Source organism: Microcaecilia unicolor, chromosome 2, assembly GCF_901765095.1.
Source record: "Microcaecilia unicolor chromosome 2, aMicUni1.1, whole genome shotgun sequence".
Taxonomy (NCBI): Eukaryota; Metazoa; Chordata; class Amphibia; order Gymnophiona; family Siphonopidae; genus Microcaecilia; species Microcaecilia unicolor.
This window is the reverse complement of record NC_044032.1, coordinates 535,387,138-535,404,028: the sequence shown is the minus strand read 5'-3', so window position 1 is coordinate 535,404,028 and position 16,891 is coordinate 535,387,138. Positions and strand designations below refer to the sequence as shown.

At 41.0% G+C, this 16,891-nt stretch overlaps 1 protein-coding gene across 1 annotated transcript in view; it reads left to right on the top strand.

Moving 5' to 3' along the window:
• The window catches only part of RELL1 (RELT like 1), a 107,871-nt gene that overhangs the window by 62,188 nt on the left and 28,792 nt on the right, over window positions 1–16,891 (top strand). The window contains exons 2-3 of the mRNA XM_030191284.1: window positions 11,942–12,172; window positions 12,299–12,373. Coding sequence (XP_030047144.1) covers window positions 11,942–12,172; window positions 12,299–12,373 — 306 coding nt within the window. The remainder of the gene's footprint in view (window positions 1–11,941; window positions 12,173–12,298; window positions 12,374–16,891) is intronic.

The window sequence follows — 16,891 nt, the reverse complement described above, 5'->3', positions numbered from 1 at the left end:
TTAAGGAAACTGTTGAGGAAAGTTGCTGTGAGCCCTAAGATTACTTTAAAAGAACTAGAGAGGTATGTTCCCCAGACTGGGGAAAATATTGCCTGTTTCACTGGGGAACTAGGTTAGATTCCCACTGCAGCTCCTTGTGACTCTGGGCAAATCACTTAACCCTCCATTGCCCCAAGTACAAATAAGTACCTGTATATACTAAGTAAACCACTTTGAATGTAGTTGCAAAAACCACAGAAAGGCAGTATATCAAGTCCCACTTCCCTTTCCCATCATGGTTGCTCCACAAACATGACTTGTATGGAAGTGACCAGGAAGAAACCACTGCTGCAGAATATCTAAATAGAAATAGTGGATAGCTGCAATTGTAAAAAGTTTTATACAGCATAATTCAAATTAATTGTTTGCATAAAAAGTAAATAGAAACACATCATGCACCCAAAATCACACCAGACAATATACAAAACAAACAAAAACTTAAATCCAGTCCAGCACAAAACGTGTAAAAGGAAGCATATGTCTTGCAGCCATGGTCCCATTTCTCCTTGAATCTGCAGTAAGGTAGACTGACTGCTTTTTAGAAGCCCATTCGCCAGTGGTATTGGTTTAAGAGGTCTGAGTTAAGCAGTTGCTTCCTTTTCACTCATCATGAAAGCTAAAACGTTCATCCCTTCTGACGTTGCACTGCACTTTCCTTAACTTTCATAGAAGAAATTGAAGAATAATCTTAAGCCCCTGTTCTCATTTCCAATATTCTTATCTTGCTAAATGTGCAGGCAGATGGACTTTCCCTTTGCAAATCGGAGCAAAAGAAAATGCATGACTTCTTAGAACAATAGGCTTATGTCCTAAAACTTATGCTCTCAGCCTATGTGTTTTGACTCCACAGCTAGTGGGTAGATGTGATTTGGTGTAGATGACATGAATAAATTGTGTTCAGATCAGGTATTCTAAACAAAATAGAGATGCTAACTGTAAGTTAGAAGGTAGTACAAGGGATTTGGTTTAGGACTCTTATCCAAATATTTTATTTAAAAAAGAAATTGTTTGCCATGTGAACTTTTGTCTTGACATGTAAATCACAGGATAGGATCCCACTTGTGAATCACAAGTTGTGCTTTGTGATTCAGGAATCATTATTGAGAGTAACTGTGTGACTTTTTTGTTCTGCTGTGGATATGTTTATAATGGGTATTATAGAGAGTACAAGCTAGGAACTTCAAAATGCCATTCATTATGACTTTCTCTTGTTAAATAGTGGGAGTTTGAAATGCCAATGAACTATTAACCCCAGTCAGAAAATAAATGATTACATCCAGTTTCTAAACACAAAAAAATGTCGCTGTTAACAACAGTAACCACAGTTCATAGAAATTTAATAGCACAAAAAATGGAGATGTAAAAAGAACGTTGAACTGTAAACTTTGCTGTACTTAGAAAACAAACAAAACCCAACAAATTAATAATTTATCCTGAGGAAATAACAAAAGAGAGGAGCTAATCTCTTTAATAGGCTCTCTTTATCATAACCTGACCAGGTCAGGTTTCTGTTACATATTTTAAGCTTTTCATGATCAATAAAATATTTTCTTGTTGTCAGGTCAGATGAATCCATTAACTGATGGGTGATGTCCATCTACCAGCAGGTGGAGACAAAGAACACTGAATTGAGATGTATATAGGACAGCCTGAATTCTGGTCAGTCAGTATTCTCTTATCTCCAGCAGGTTGAAGACAACTTCCCATCTATGTCTGTTCTTTGCTGTGGGGGCTCCTGTTCCTTTGGTTTGGTCGAGCCTGTGGTGTTCGGCTTGGCTGGTGCTGTCTGGGGTATACCTGGTGGTATCAGGTTCCTCCCCTTGGGTTGCAAACTTCTCCTTCCTCCCCTTCTTAAAAAAAAAAATATATATATATTGGACAGGTAATTCCTCTCCTTGGTGCTCTGAAATTGGACTCCGGCAACAGCTGTCCGGTTTGGGGTGCAGCTTTGACAACTTGTACAGGACTTGTAGTCTGTGGGTGGCATCTGAGAAGAGGGGGTAGAGAGGCACTGCAAATCCAGCCTGCCTGCACTGTTTTTGCCCATTGGATCAGAATTGCACACAGTATTTGAGGTGCGGTTGCACCATGGAGCAATATAAAGACATTCTGCGGTGACCAGAATTGCACACAGTATTCAAGGTGCCATTGCACCATGGAGCAATACAAAGGCATTTTAATGTTCTCAGTTTTGCATGTTTGTTCATCCATTTTCTGGTGGTTGATGCAGCTCGATCAGACATAGTCTTTGGAGTGTCATTTTGACAGTGATGTCTGTGTCCCACCTGAATTGAGGACTGCTTTGTTACGTTCCATCCATTTCTGGGTTCATCTGCTCTGATGACATGGAAGGAGAAATTGTTTTACCTAATAGTTTTCTTTCCAGAGCCCTGCCTAATGGATTCTTTGCTGTTTCTTGTTCCTTAATCTGTTCAAATGAGCTGTTTTTCTGCTGCGTTCTAGTTCTGTTATCCTATTGAATTGTAATTCTGGGGAGGAAGGATTGGAGTTTGCTGCATGTGGAGTCTTCTTTTTCTGCTTTGATATGGATTATACTGATTGACCAGACTACATCCAATATATCTCAATTCAGTGTACTCTTTCTCCACCTGCTGGACATAACTCATCCATTTCTGGATTCATCTATGACTAAAGGAAAGAAAATTATCAGGTAAGAGATAATTTCTCCTAATCATACAGTCTACTAGTTTTCTGCTACCCAAAGGAGACGAATAAAATACTGAATCCAAATTCTTAAATAACGCACCCAATTTGTAAAAATAAACTCTTTGCTGTTTCACATATCAAACTACAGGCTTTATTAGACCAATTCAAAACAGACCTCAAGACTTTCGTTTTTAAAGGCGCTTTTGACTAGTCACTTTCAGAAAGCTATAGAAGCAAACTGATCGATAAGCATACACCCTTAGGTACTGCCCTCCTCTCTGTCCTGTCTACTATTGTAGTTCGACCCTTCCATCCCACCTTTTCCTGTCTTGTTAACACCGCATCCTTTTGTTACTTGATGCTTTTAGATTATAAGATGCCTAGCTAGCACATCTAATGGGCAGGATAGTAAATCTGAAATTCAACTGGCTTGTGGCATTTGAGGAACAGAGTTATAAACAATTTCATACCCAATAAAGTATTGACCCAACATTTTGGGAGTTCCAAGTAATGAACAAGCACTACCACTTTAATCCTTATGTCAAAAATGACACTCAGGAACCTATATGCAATACCATAATGTATTCTTCTTTACCATGTAAGTATGCACCTTAATGCAAAACAATTTTTTAATTCTGTTACCCGGAAATGGCAATCGCCATTACGGCAAATGTAAGCCACATTGAGCCTGCAAATTGGTGGGAAAATGTGGGATACAAATGCTACAAATAAATAAGATAAATAAACCTTTGTGTTCTGAAATCATCGCATATATCTGGCATCTAGTCTTGTCAATGTAGTTAAGAAAGGCAAAAAGTACATATGCACACATATGTACACACATCCACACCCTTTTCTTTTTTCTTCTAAAGCATGTTTAGTGATGCATTGAAGTCGTTCTTATTCTTAATTATCTTCAGTAATTCCAGTTAGGCCCATTTTAAAATTATTTAAGATTTTATTAACAATTTTTTCATTAGACACTTTTTCTCTTGAGGTTCTACACGTCTTACTCTTCATGACGCTTACCCTTCCCCAACTTATTCCCAATACAGATGTCTTTAGACTTGAATCAAGGCCCCCTTCCTTGACGTACCTTTCTATCCAGTTTTTTTCCCCTCATATCAGCCCTTCAAATTTCTCTCTATTATCACAAATTTCTTAAGGTTACCTTGCCATCCTAGCTATTTTTACCTCCACTCATCCTTTCAATATTTTCTTCCTCCTGTCATTGATAAAATCAGTCTAACTCCTGTCCCTTCAAAGCAACATTATGTACATACATCTACTCATCCCTTTAATCTTATCCATATTTTTCTACTCTTCACTCGGTTTGGTTTCGTGGTATTTAATAAACTGAGCAGGCATTCCATATAAACCTGCCTACATTCTTGCCCTCTGATTGTTCTCTATTACTTTTCTGCTGTGAGACCTGGGAGGAAAACATTTGATCAGATACCTCACACTATTTTTTATTTATTTAAAATATTTGTCTGAGGACACAGTTGTTATCTGGAGGAGCTGCTGGTACGAGAGAGAATGAGAATGTCTTCTTGGAAGCTGGTGGACTTGTGCGCATAAGAGTGACATCACACAGTTTCACCAGAACACCTTACTACTACTACTACTACTACTTAACATTTCTAAAGCGCTACTAGGGTTACGCAGCGCTGTACAATTTAACATAGAGGGACGGTCCCTGCTCAAAGAGCTTACAATCAAAGAGACAACCAAGTGGCCCCTGTGTCGTGGCCACAGGAGTGTGCCCAAAGTGGTAAGCCCTGCCCATCGGAGCACCGAGGAGCAAGTTTTTAGATTAACATCATAGGGTAAACGGAAGGCTCAGTACAAGACAGTGGTAACTCTGAATACTCCTTTTCATGGGCCTGTGGATAAATTTTACTTCTGTTAGTAGCTGTGACAAAAATGGGGGTTTTTAAGCCTGTAAAAATATATTATTTCTTGAAGTATATTTCTCTAGTTTGGCCATAAGATGGTGCATGTTTGTTTAAAGCTATTACAGAGAACTGTTCCCTCTTTAGTTAACACAGATAAGAAATAGCCTGCAGTGATGTGGCCAGCTACTTTCAAAACTTCTTGTTCTGGACTGTGATTGGCCTAGGAGCTCAATTCAGCTAGGATGTACTGGCTTTTTCTACAGTCCTAGCCAGGGAGGAGAAGAGAGAAAAATCTCTGTGCTGAGGCCCTTTGAATAGTTACATTTGATAACCTGTGAGCAGCTATATGTACTGTACCTGATCTCCCTAGGTACTAATAGGTAGTGACTAGATGTTTAGATAGTTTTAAAATTGATCCATATTTAGTTATCTATTTGCTGAATTGCACCTTTTCTGTTCATTGTTCAAATTTTTCATGACAACAGACAATTTTTAGTTTATTGGTTCTGCTTGTCTGGACTGACAAAGAATCCTGATGGATTGTGTGTTGGGGCTGTGGGACCACTGGGGTTGTGGCCCCAGTAACCTATCAATCACTGGAGATAATTTGAGAGCGGGAGACTTGCTGAGAGGCGGTTGGGACCCAATTAGTGAGAGGAAGGTGCTAGTGTAGAGAGCACAAGTGGCAGGTGTAGGTGAACTTGAGCTGTACTGGAGATGACCATCTAAGTGGCTGCAGTGTAGCCACAGGTGGGTGGCTAGGAGGGGCATAATCGAAAGGGGTGTCCAAGTTTTCCTGGGAACGTCCTCGCAGGACGTCCCGGTGAAGGGGTGGGGAAACCCGTATTATCGAAACAAGATAGGCGTCCATCTTTCGTTTCGGGGATGCCCAAATTGAGAAATTTAGGTCGACCTTAGAGATGGTCGTCCCCGATTTTCGGCGATAATGGAAACCGAGGACGCCCATCTCAGAAACGACCAAATCCAAGCCATTTGGTCATGAGAGAAGCCAGCATTCGTAGTGCACTGGTCCCCATGACATGCCAAAACATCAACTGGGCACCCTAGGGGCACTGCAGTGGACTTCAGAAATTGCTCCCAGGTGCATAGCTCCCTTACTTTGTGTGCTGAGCCCCCCCCAAAACCCACTCCCCACAACTGTACACCACTACCATAGCCCTAAGGGGTGAAGGGGGGGCACCTAGATGTGGGTACAGTGGGTTTGTGGTGGGTTTTGAAGGGCTCACATTTATCACCACAAGTGTAACAGGTAGGGGGGAATGGGCCTGGGTCCGCCTGCCTGATGTGCACTACACCCACTAAAACTGCTCCAGGGACCTGCATACTGCTGTCATGGAGCTGGGTATGACATTTGAGGCTGGCACAAAATATTTTTAAAGTTTTTTTTTTTTTTTTTTTTTTTGAGGGTGGGAGAGGGTTTTAAATTTACTACTTTATAGCTTCATTGCGTGCCCCCTAGTCCTAGTATTTTTGGAAAGAGTAAACAAGCGATTCATGTGTACCCGTTCCACTCCACTGATCATTTTATAGACCTCTATCATGTCTCCCCTCAACTGTCTTTTCTCCAAGCTGAAGAGCCCTAGCCACTTTAGCTTTTCCTCATAGGGAAGTCGTCCCATCCCCTTTATCATTTTCGTTGCACTTCTCTGTACCTTTTCTAATTCCCCTATATCTTTTTTGAGATGCGGTGACCAGAATTGAACACAGTGTTCGAGATGCGGTCGCACGATGGAGCGATACAAAGGCATTATAACGTCCCTATTTTTGTTTGCCATTCCTTAATGTTTGCTGTAAATCCTTCTCCGTACTTCTGCTCTATCACAACTTCTGCCTTCTCAGCTCCATCTCCCTTTATCCATTGCCTTCATCTATGGTTGATTATCCACAGCCTATCACTTGTAAAAGACAGAAGTAACTTCAGTAGAAATATGCTGAAAAATCACACCACCTCTTAAAACCTTCACTGGAACCTACTTTCTTGCTAATCATCCTCTCTCTCCTCTGCTCTTTAAACACAAACTACTTTAATATGCATTCTACCTCAGCCAGTTGCCTTGACTGTCATGAATCCCAACTATTATCAATGCTGTCCTCTCTAATCTGGCTTTCTCCCTCTTCATTCTACAGAAATGACCCTTGCTAAAGTTTCTAGTAATATCTTCCTTGCTACGGCTAAAAAGCTTTTACTCATTCTTTATACTTCTTGACCTGTCCACTGCTTTTGATACAATTAGCCTACTCATTGACACTGTCCTCATTTGGATCTAGGATCTTGCCCTATCTTGGACTGCCCTCTTCTCTCTTGTACCATTAGTGCTTCTCTTGGTAGATCCTCTGTAGCCCATATACGTTTATCAGTCTGAATACCCTAAGGCTCTCTTCCGGACTTTCTTGCCTCATTATACTTATTCTTTGCTGCCTTGATCTCCTCCTATGCTTTCAGTACTATGTCTATGCTGATAACTCTCAGATCTTTCTCTGTCCTGAAGCTTTCTCCTGGAGTTTGGCTTCTGCTCTTAGTTTTTCAACTTATCTACCTGGAAGTCCCATTGTCATATTAAACTTTGGCCAAGACTGAATTTCTTATTTTCTGTCCATCTCACTTCTCACCTACCTTCACACTACCCCCCCCCCCCCCCCCCCAAAAAAAAAAAAAAAACAGCTCAGTGGTTGCAAGTTCTGGTCTGAGTAACCAGGGGCAAGGCTGCAGCCACAATATGATTGGGTCTCCTGACTCATTTCCCACAGCCTGAGTTTGAGGCGAGAGGAAGGTGCTGTTTTCAGTCGGTGATGGGTCAACTTGGAGCAGAGCTCCACCTGTGGCAGGCCAAGAAGCAAGGCTATAGCCAGGATAGAATGAGGTCTCCTGACCTGACTTACACAGCTCTGGGGTTCAGAGGAGGCAAGAGAAAGGTAAGCTTTGTGGCAGTGGAAGGTCAGAATCTGAATGCTGGATAGATACTACAGAGGCATGCTGCATGTTGCACTACTAGAGCTCTTCTGTGCCTGCTCCAAATTCAAGTGCTGCCACTGAAAGACCAGTTTACTTTCTTGTTGGTTGCTGTTTACCCCCCTGGGTGTCTCGCCCATGTGTTAGGAAACACTTGAGTTGTTATATACTGAGTAGTATTAAGAAAGTATAGTCTATTTTTTTTTCCTCTGTTAACCAAATCCTTTTATATAAGAATTTTGCTCCAAAATTGTTTCTCTTCTAAGGTTTTATTTTCAGGGGTCCTGTCAAAAAGGGTTAGGTGTGATCACCATCTTTATCACAACACACCAGCTCATTAGAGCTGACGCTCTTTCCAAGCCTCTGATTGGTTCAGTATCTCTAGCAGCCTCTTTGTTTAATGTGTTGATTTGTCTAAGTGTCAAGGGATGCAGACACCAAATGTTTTATCTTTTTTCTCTGCCCATCTAACAGGAATGGGACCCTCCCAGTGAGCTGGCAATGCTAGATACAAGTGCATGGTCTTGGATTTATCAAACTTATTTTCAATCCTGTGAAGTATTTGCATCCTGAACAAACCTCCATGACATCAATAATGGCTTGTTAAGCTTCGCTCAGGAAAAGCATGATGTCCTCTGTAAACAGGTATAGAAGAAAGTGGGATGTTTGACCACGGCAAAACAAAACCTGGAGAGATGGATCTTAAAAATACTTGTTTATTGATGAAATAAAGGACTCGACACAACCGTTGTGTTTCGGCCATTAGGCCTGCATCAGGAGTCTACAAAACACGCATATATACAAATAAACATTGAATAAAAACAAGCCTTTATATAAATAAAAATACAAAATCAAATACTCAGAACTGCATGAGTGGTCTCTCAACATCCGCAAGATCTTCCGAGAGTGGGGCAACCCCTCGGTCCATCTTTTTGCCACTCATCTGAACAACAGAGTTCCTCGGTTCTGCTCCAGGCTCGGGTCACATGGTTGACTAGCGTCGGATGCCTTTCTTCTGCATTGGGGAAAAGGATTCCTGTATGCGTATCCTCCCATACCTCTTGTAGAGGCTTTACGCTGCCGTCATCTACTATGTTACTATGTATGTATGTTACTGAAAGTCTGGCAAGACCAAGCAACCATGATTTTGATCACTCCTTACTGGCTGTGGCAGATCTGGTTCCCTCTTTTGGAGTTGTCCTCCGAAGATCCATGCAGATTGGACAGTTTTCCAACCCTCATCATGCAGAATGAGGGTTTCCTTCTGCATCCCAACCTCCAATCTCTGGCCCTCATGGCTTGGATGCTGAACTTATTGCCTGAGGGTGTCTCCTGTATCTTGCTGGCTTCCAGAAAAGATTCCACTAAGAGGTGTTCCCCTTAAGTGGAGGAGGTTTGCCATCTGGTGTGAGGGCAAGGCCTTGTATCCCTTTTCTTGCCCCACACAAAAACTGCTTGAGTACCTCCTACTCCTCTCTGAGGCTGGTTTGAAAACCAACTCAGTAAAGGTTCACTTCAGTGCAATTGGCACTTATCACCGTGTTGGAGGTGAGTCCTCTGTCTGTATAGCCTTTAGTTTTTTGCTTCTTGAGAGGTTTGTTGTTGACAAAGCCCCCTATCAAACCTCCCACTGTCATGGGATCTCAACATAATCCTCACCAGCTGATGAAAACTCCTTTTTAGCCTCTGAGTTCCTGTCATCCGAAGTATTTGACCTGGAAAGTTGTGTTTCTGGTGGCAGTCAATTCAGCTCAGAGTTAGTGATCCTCCAGGCCCTGGTAGCTCACCCACAATATACTACATTTCATCACAACAGAGTAGTTCTCCACACACACCCTAAGTTCCTTCCTAAGGTAGTGTTGGAGTTCCACCTTAACCAGTCTGTTGTTCTACGAACATTTTTCCCAAAACCATATGCCCATCCTGGCGAAAGCATACTGCATACTTTAGAGACTACAAGTGAGACTTAGCCTTAAATGTGGAGCGGACTCAAACCCATAAACAGTCCACAAGCTTTTGTTTCTTTTGACCCCCCAACAGGATGTGGGGGTAGCCATCAGCAATCATACACTTTCAAATTGGATAGCAGATTGCATCTCCTTTGCTTACTGCCAGGCTAGGCTGACTCCTGAGGGACATATGGCTCACAATGTCAGAGCCATGGCTGTGTCGGTAGCCCACTTGAGATCAGCCTCCATGGAGTAGATTTGCAAGGCTTCAACATGGTCTTCAATCCACACATTCACATCCCACTACTGTCTTGATCAGAATACCTGATGTGACAGTCATTTCGGACAGGCAGTTCCACAGAACTTGTTCGGTGTCTAGAATACAACTCCACTAGTGTCTAGAATACAGCTGCACCTTCCTAGACTCCATTTTATTCTGCTCCAGGCTGCACCTACACAGCTAGTATGTATATAGATTCGGATTGATTGAAGTTTTAGTCTCGATGTTTCGAGACTCAGTTATCCTAGCTTTCTTGTTTTTGGTGAGCCTGGTAGCTAGGGATTCCCAGATGTGAGAATAAGAAGGCCTGCTTGTCCTTGGAGAAAACAAAGATACTTGTAGCAGATGTTCAAGTACAGGAGGCCGATTAGTCTCACATACGCTGCCATCTCCCCTATTAGTTGAATTTAGTAGTGTGCTATCTGCTTTTTGCTTCTTTCACCTGAGTGGAGGACCCACACTGTTGCATCGGGCAGGAAGGCACATAGAAGTTTCTACGTTATTCGTTAGCGTCCACACCAGGTTCCTTGGATGACGTCACCCAGATATGAGAATAATCGGCCTTCTGTCCTCAGAGAACACCTGCTACATCTGCTATATTGCCCTTCCAGTACAAACTGTGTGCAATATAAAACAAACCCTTAATCCACTACCAAAGCTTTTTTTCTCTCTCATATTGCTGTGGGTCAGCCATTGCATTGTACAATGCTTATTCAAGCTATCCTCATTCATAGCCTTTGGTGGCATTCAGCCACATCAAAAATTCCTGCAACACTTCCTTGGGCTCACAGAATATGGAGAGAGACTGGAGTTTAGCAATACATAATTGCAGAAACTGGAGACCTTTCTGGTGCAGTTCAGGGCAGAGGGGTACTAGCGCCCTCCTCTATGCAGCAATATGCATCAAGTTTCCCTGGTAAATGATCTCCTTTTCTCTCCTGTACACACGGAGCAACTTTTCTTTGCCCATCCGTTTCAAAATGTCAGTAGCCATGGGTCATGGCTTGCATTCTTCTAGCAGACCTACCCACATGGCACCTGCTTACTGCATGTATCCAGACAGAGCTACTCCAATAGCCACTTTTTTCCTTGATCCTTCATGGGCTTGAAGTCCAGTTATTTGCAAATTATTCATCTTCCTACAGTTTCCCTGATCCTCTGCTCTCTTATAGTCCTTTATTTTCTTGGCTGAAGCTCTGTCTGCTGTTTCATTCTCACCATGGCATCATTTTGGACTAACAGCCTTTATTCTGTCTCTGCAGTCTGGTTGGTTAGTGGGTACATCAAACCACTTGTATCCTCCTTTCTGGTTGATAGCATTGGAAGATTGCATTTTACTAAGCCTGTGGAGATATTTTTAGAAGTTGCATATACCATTTCATCAGAGATGAGTGCTAAAATATTCTCACCTTCCACCCCCATCTTTGTGTTTCTCCCAATCTTAATCCTGTCCTTCATGGTCCTCTGAGGTTTTGCTGACATACCCTCTGGGGAGGCCTATGGGGCCAACTTGACTCATTTTAGTACTGGGAAGGCTACTGTTGCTTAGCTGCAGCTGATAATTTAGCAGTTAAGACAGCTAAAGTTCCCTGCATATGCACCCACTCAACTTCTTTGCATTATTGGAACACATACTTTCTTATTTTAATCCTGTGTGGCACGGAATTTGTTTGTTCCCATGCTAGAAAAACGATAGAGCAAGAATTAGTAAAGAAGAGGGAGGGAGGAGAGCATTAGACTGAGCCTCAGCATGTTAAATACTAAAGTGTCATCACTGAGTAGTTATGATGGATGCCAGGTTTCTTTAAGAGCTGTGATTTGCACTTTTATTCATTGTATGCTAAATTTCAGGTTAAGCATGTATACATTTGTGTGTCAGTTAAAAACCTTTTATTTTCAAAAACATTTGAGTAGGTGGGAGGTTTCATGGAATTTGTGAGATGGAGGGGCAAGTACATAGCTATGTAAAAAAAAATGTATTTGTTTTGTTTTTGATCTGAGGTTTGTGATGCACTTTATTACTGTGTATGTAACTTTGTAATCCGCCAAGGACACAGGATTGTGCAGAATAGAAATTTGAAATAAATAATTGTGTAATAAAGTCTTTTATTTTGTTGTTCTTTTTTTATTTTTACAGATAATGAATCCTTTCCTGATAGTTTAGCAAGTCATAGCTCAGAAGACACGGGCTCTGCAGCCAGTGGTGGTGGACATCCAGAATATGTTGCCTTTGTGTTGGTTCCTGTATTCTTCATCATGGGTCTTTTGGGGATCCTTATCTGTCACTTGCTTAAGAAGAAAGGGTACCGCTGTACAACAGAAGCAGAATCACCTGTTGAAGAGGAAAAGATTGCAGAAGAAAAAATTGGTAAGAAAACAAGCGTATTTAGTGAAGGCAAAATCAATGTGACTGGTTCCATACCCTCCCCCTCTTTCTTAATTCCTGTTTATTAAAACTTTTAAATTCTGAATTATAATTCATTTATTTTCACAGAACTGCGTGAAAGTATAGGAGACTCTAATACTGATACTGTGGGGCAAATTGTAAATTACATTATGAAAAATGAAGGTATGTTTCCGTTGCACCTTTCTATTTTGTTTAGTCTGTTTGGACTCAAATTATAAATCATGGGGAAGATTTTGAAAGGTACCTGTCTTATTAGTAGTGCTGCTAATTGGATAAGTGACATTGTATTGACCAAATAGTGTTGCTAAATACTTTTCTGACCTCCTTGGCCCTATTTTTCTGACCTCCTTTGCCCTATCTGGATGGTTGAAAGTGCCATGAGATATTCTGCTCTTCTGTTTTTTCCTATCTGGATGGTGTCAGGGTGGTCTGTGGGTTAAATCGGAGGTTATCTAGTTAGCAGCCATGTTTAGACCACTAACTGGATAAAGTTTTGCTGTTGTAACTTCATCTGGTTTAGTAGTCAGAATATGGCCAGGTTAGAGCTGAAATTGCATGTTCCGTGCTGGTTGGTATCTGAGTACCGGTGCTGAATATCTGATTTCATTTTTTAAATTGCGGCAGCAAATGTTTTGCTTAATAGCTGGGAAGAGAGAGAGAGAGAGAACTGTAGTTTCACAAGAACTTTTTGGCCCAATAATACTTTTCTTGTATTCTTCAGTTTCAGTTAATTTCGGATTCTGACACTATGAGCCTTCTTTTGTAACTACTCAGTTATTTTCTCCTATTTTAATATATTCTACATACCACTCCATCCCTAGTCATTGTAGCAATTGTCCTAAAACCATGAGCTTTGAAATCTGGCAACCAGATGTTTCCCTTAACAATTACCACAACTCACTTCTAAACCCTCAGGGTATAACAGGCTCGAACTAAGAATTAAACTAAGGACCCTCTACATGGCAATGCACAGTACTACACAATACACTTTTTCCCACTGAAGTGAAAATGATACGATGAATGGTATTGCCTATATCTTAAACAATCCACCATCTGAAGGAGGAGGAAAAAGAGCCTCACAGAGCTCCTAGACTAAGGTAAGGTCTATCGGAGCTTAAGCGGATGCAAAAGCTATCCTCTGTTCATCATAGGCTCAGAAAAAAACCTCCAAAAAACTTGTTAGTTTTGCACCTCAAACCAGCAAAATTTATTGAAAGAACACTTATCTTTCACACTGGAGATTAGATCTCGTCCCCTTCTGTCACACCAAGCCAACAGCGGCCAGCGTTTTGAAAAAACGGCTTCAGGGTCTTGGTGGCGAAAGTTTGGGACAATCTATCTCAGAGTTGCAGTGCTCACAAATAAGGCACTGCAACTGTGAGATAGATTGTTTAAGATATAGGCAATACCATTCATCGTATCATTTTCATTTCAGTGGGAAAAAGTGTATTGTGTAAACAGATTGTTTGAAAAGATTTTTCCATATCCTATGAGTTAATGTTTAATGCACAGTACTACCACATAGCTAGTAACTTGGTCTACTTTTTTTGCCATATGTTAATTTACTGTTCTCAAAGGAAAGTAGGAGTTAAAAAGATCCTCTTCCCCTCCTCCATATGTTTGTATCTGCTGTGGGCATTTTTATAGTTTTTTTTTGGGGGGGGGGGTGGGTAGGGGTTTCCATGATGAAAAATTATTTTTCCTTGTCATCAAAACAGATGAATCCAGAGACTTGTGGGTTATGACCCTCTACCAGCAGGTGGAGATCGAGTTCAGTTTAGTGTTCTCTGTCATACTACTGGCCAAGGAACATACCATCCTATATCTCTATCTCCAGCAGGCGATGGATGGTTTCACAAGCTCCTGGTCTCATCTGTATTATAGCTTCTGTTCTGGGTCTTCGGTTCAGTAGAGCTTTGGGGTTTCACCATCCATAATGATGCTAATTTCATACCATAGCGGTTCCTACTTTAGGGGGCACACTAGATGGTGCCAAGTTCCACCTGCACCCCATTACCCCTCTTCTGCCACTCAATTCTCCTTCCTCACAGACACATACACTCACAGAAAAAATATGAGAAGTTGTTCTTGCCGCTGTAAGATTTTGTCAGGCGCACGGGGGGGAGGGGGGGGGGTGTATCAGCAGAGAAACTGCCTATTCCAGAGGTTTCCACCATTTGAGTACAAATTTTGGCGATAATTGTGCTTTCACTTTTGTTTTTATGGCAGCTGAAGCGGGATCAAACCAGGATAATGCTGCTACAAGGAAACTATTGCTCGCTGAATTATGGAGCCTATAGTTTTGGCCTATAGTCTTTCTGGTAAACAACCACCTTCATCACTCAGGGCTCATTCAAAGAAAACTATCATTTTCTTCTTGGGCAGAATCTAGTGCTTATTCTCTTGGTGAAATAGTAGATCAGCAACGTGGCCCTCTTTTCATTTATTTTTATTTATTTATTGCATTTGTATTCCACATTTCCCCACCTATCGATAGGTTCAATGTGGCTTACATATTATAAGTGAGAACGGTTATAGAGTTTTGATTTCATTGGAGTAAAGATCTTAATAAAAAGGATCAAAACTGGCATGGACTATGTTTATGGTAGTCTATGAGCATGAGTTGATTGGGTGAGGGTTAGTATCATTGTTTTCATTTCTGAGGTTATTTTGGCAATATTTAAGTTGTTTTGAGGCAGGTAGCTGCAGGAGGATGGAGCTTCCTGAAAAGGTGTGTTTTTAGTGTTTTGGGAATTTAAGGTATTTATCTGTGAGTTTGAGGTTTTTTGGCAGTGAGTTCCAGAGTTGGGTGCCAATATAGGAGAAGCTGGATACATGTGACAATTTGTATTTCACTCCCTTGCAACTGGGGTAGTGAAGAGTCAGGTATGATCTTGCTGATTCATTCGTGTTTCTTAAAGGTAGATTGATGAGTTCGGTCATATAGTCCGGTGCAATGCCGTAGATAATTCTGAATGTAATTGAGCATATCTTGAAGGCTATGTGCGCATTTATTGGTAGCCAGTGGAGACTTTGGAGGAGGAGTTTTGCGCTTTCGAAGCAGGATTTTCCATATATAAGGCTGGCTGCTGTATTCTGTGCTATCTGTAATTTTCTTATGATTTGATCTTTGCATCCTGCTTATATTCCGTTGCAGTAGTCTGCGTGGGCTAACACCATTGATTGGATCATATAACGGAATATATCCCTGGGGAAGTACAGTTTTGTAGCCTAGTGGTTAGTGCAGTGGACTTTGATCCTGAGGAACTGAGTTCAATTCCCACTGCACCTCCTTGTGACTCTGGGCAAGTCACTTAACCTTCCATTGCCCCTGGTACAAAATAAGTACCTGAGGATTTGGCTATGTTTGATAGATGAACTTGTCAATTGATATAACATACAGTTGGATGTGGAAATTGCCTTGGGAAGGAACAATCATGCTTCAGTGTAGGGATAAGCACATCTTTGATCAGGATTGGGTTTGGACGTCATATGCATATGCTATCAATAGATCAGGTGTTTGTATCATGATTTTGGGTCAGGCAAACATGAAGATTTTATAGTAAGTGGGTAGTTCTAATAAGCCCAAGTGGGAATATCCTAGTTACTTTTTAATTCAAGTAGTTTGAATATTTAATAAAGTTTTTCAATATGAGCATAGTTGTTTAAATAAAAATATATGGTGTTACTCCAGGATATTTTATGGATTCTTTGATCATATATGAACCACAATGAGATCTTTGTTCTATGTTGAAGAAGTAGCTATCTGTGCCTGGAATTTGTAGCCAGAGAATGTGGTAAAGGCGGTTAGCTTAGCGGGGTTTAAAAAAGGTCTAGATGGCTTCCTAAAGGAAAAGTCCATAGACCATTATTAAATTGACTTGGGGAAAATCCACTGCTTATTTCTGGGATGAGCAGCATAAAATGTATTGAACTTTTTTGGGATCTTGCCAGGTATTTGTGACCTGGATTGGCCACTGTTGGAAACAGGATGCTGGGCTTGATGGACCTTTGGTCTGTCCCAGTGTGGCAATACTTATGTACTTATTTTGTAACCCGCTTTGATGTTAAAGTGGAATATAAATCTCTGAAATAAGTAAATAAATACTTCTAATACATCTTAATAGTCACATTTTATAGAAAACCATCTTTGTTAATGCATTAATCTGGTTCTCCATTTTCATTTCATTATCTAAAATAACACCTAATACTTTCAAGGAGATTTTCAGGGGGAATATTCTACCATGGATAGTGGGTTTATCATGATGTGTTACCAAGAATGAAGGTCCTAGTATCTTAGTTTTATCCTTGTTTAGCGTCAAATAATGAGAATTGACCAGTTCCCTTATCTCTTATTTGTCCTGTTTGTCCTAATTAGATTGTAAGCTCTGTCGAGCAGGGACTGTCTCTTCATGTTCAAGTGTACAGCGCTGCGTACGTCTAGTAGCGCTATAGAAATGATAAGTAGTAGTAGTAGTAAACCGATTTGAATGTAGTTGCAAAAACCTCAGAAAGGCGGTATATCAAGTCCCATTTCCCCTTTTATGTGTTTGAGTTTCCACATTGTGTGGAACATTTTCTTTGTTGTGATCTTAGCTTGATTTTCGAATGTCAGGTTGCGATCTATTGTTATGCGTAGAATTTTCAAATTGTCTGAGATTGGGAGAGATGTGCCAAATG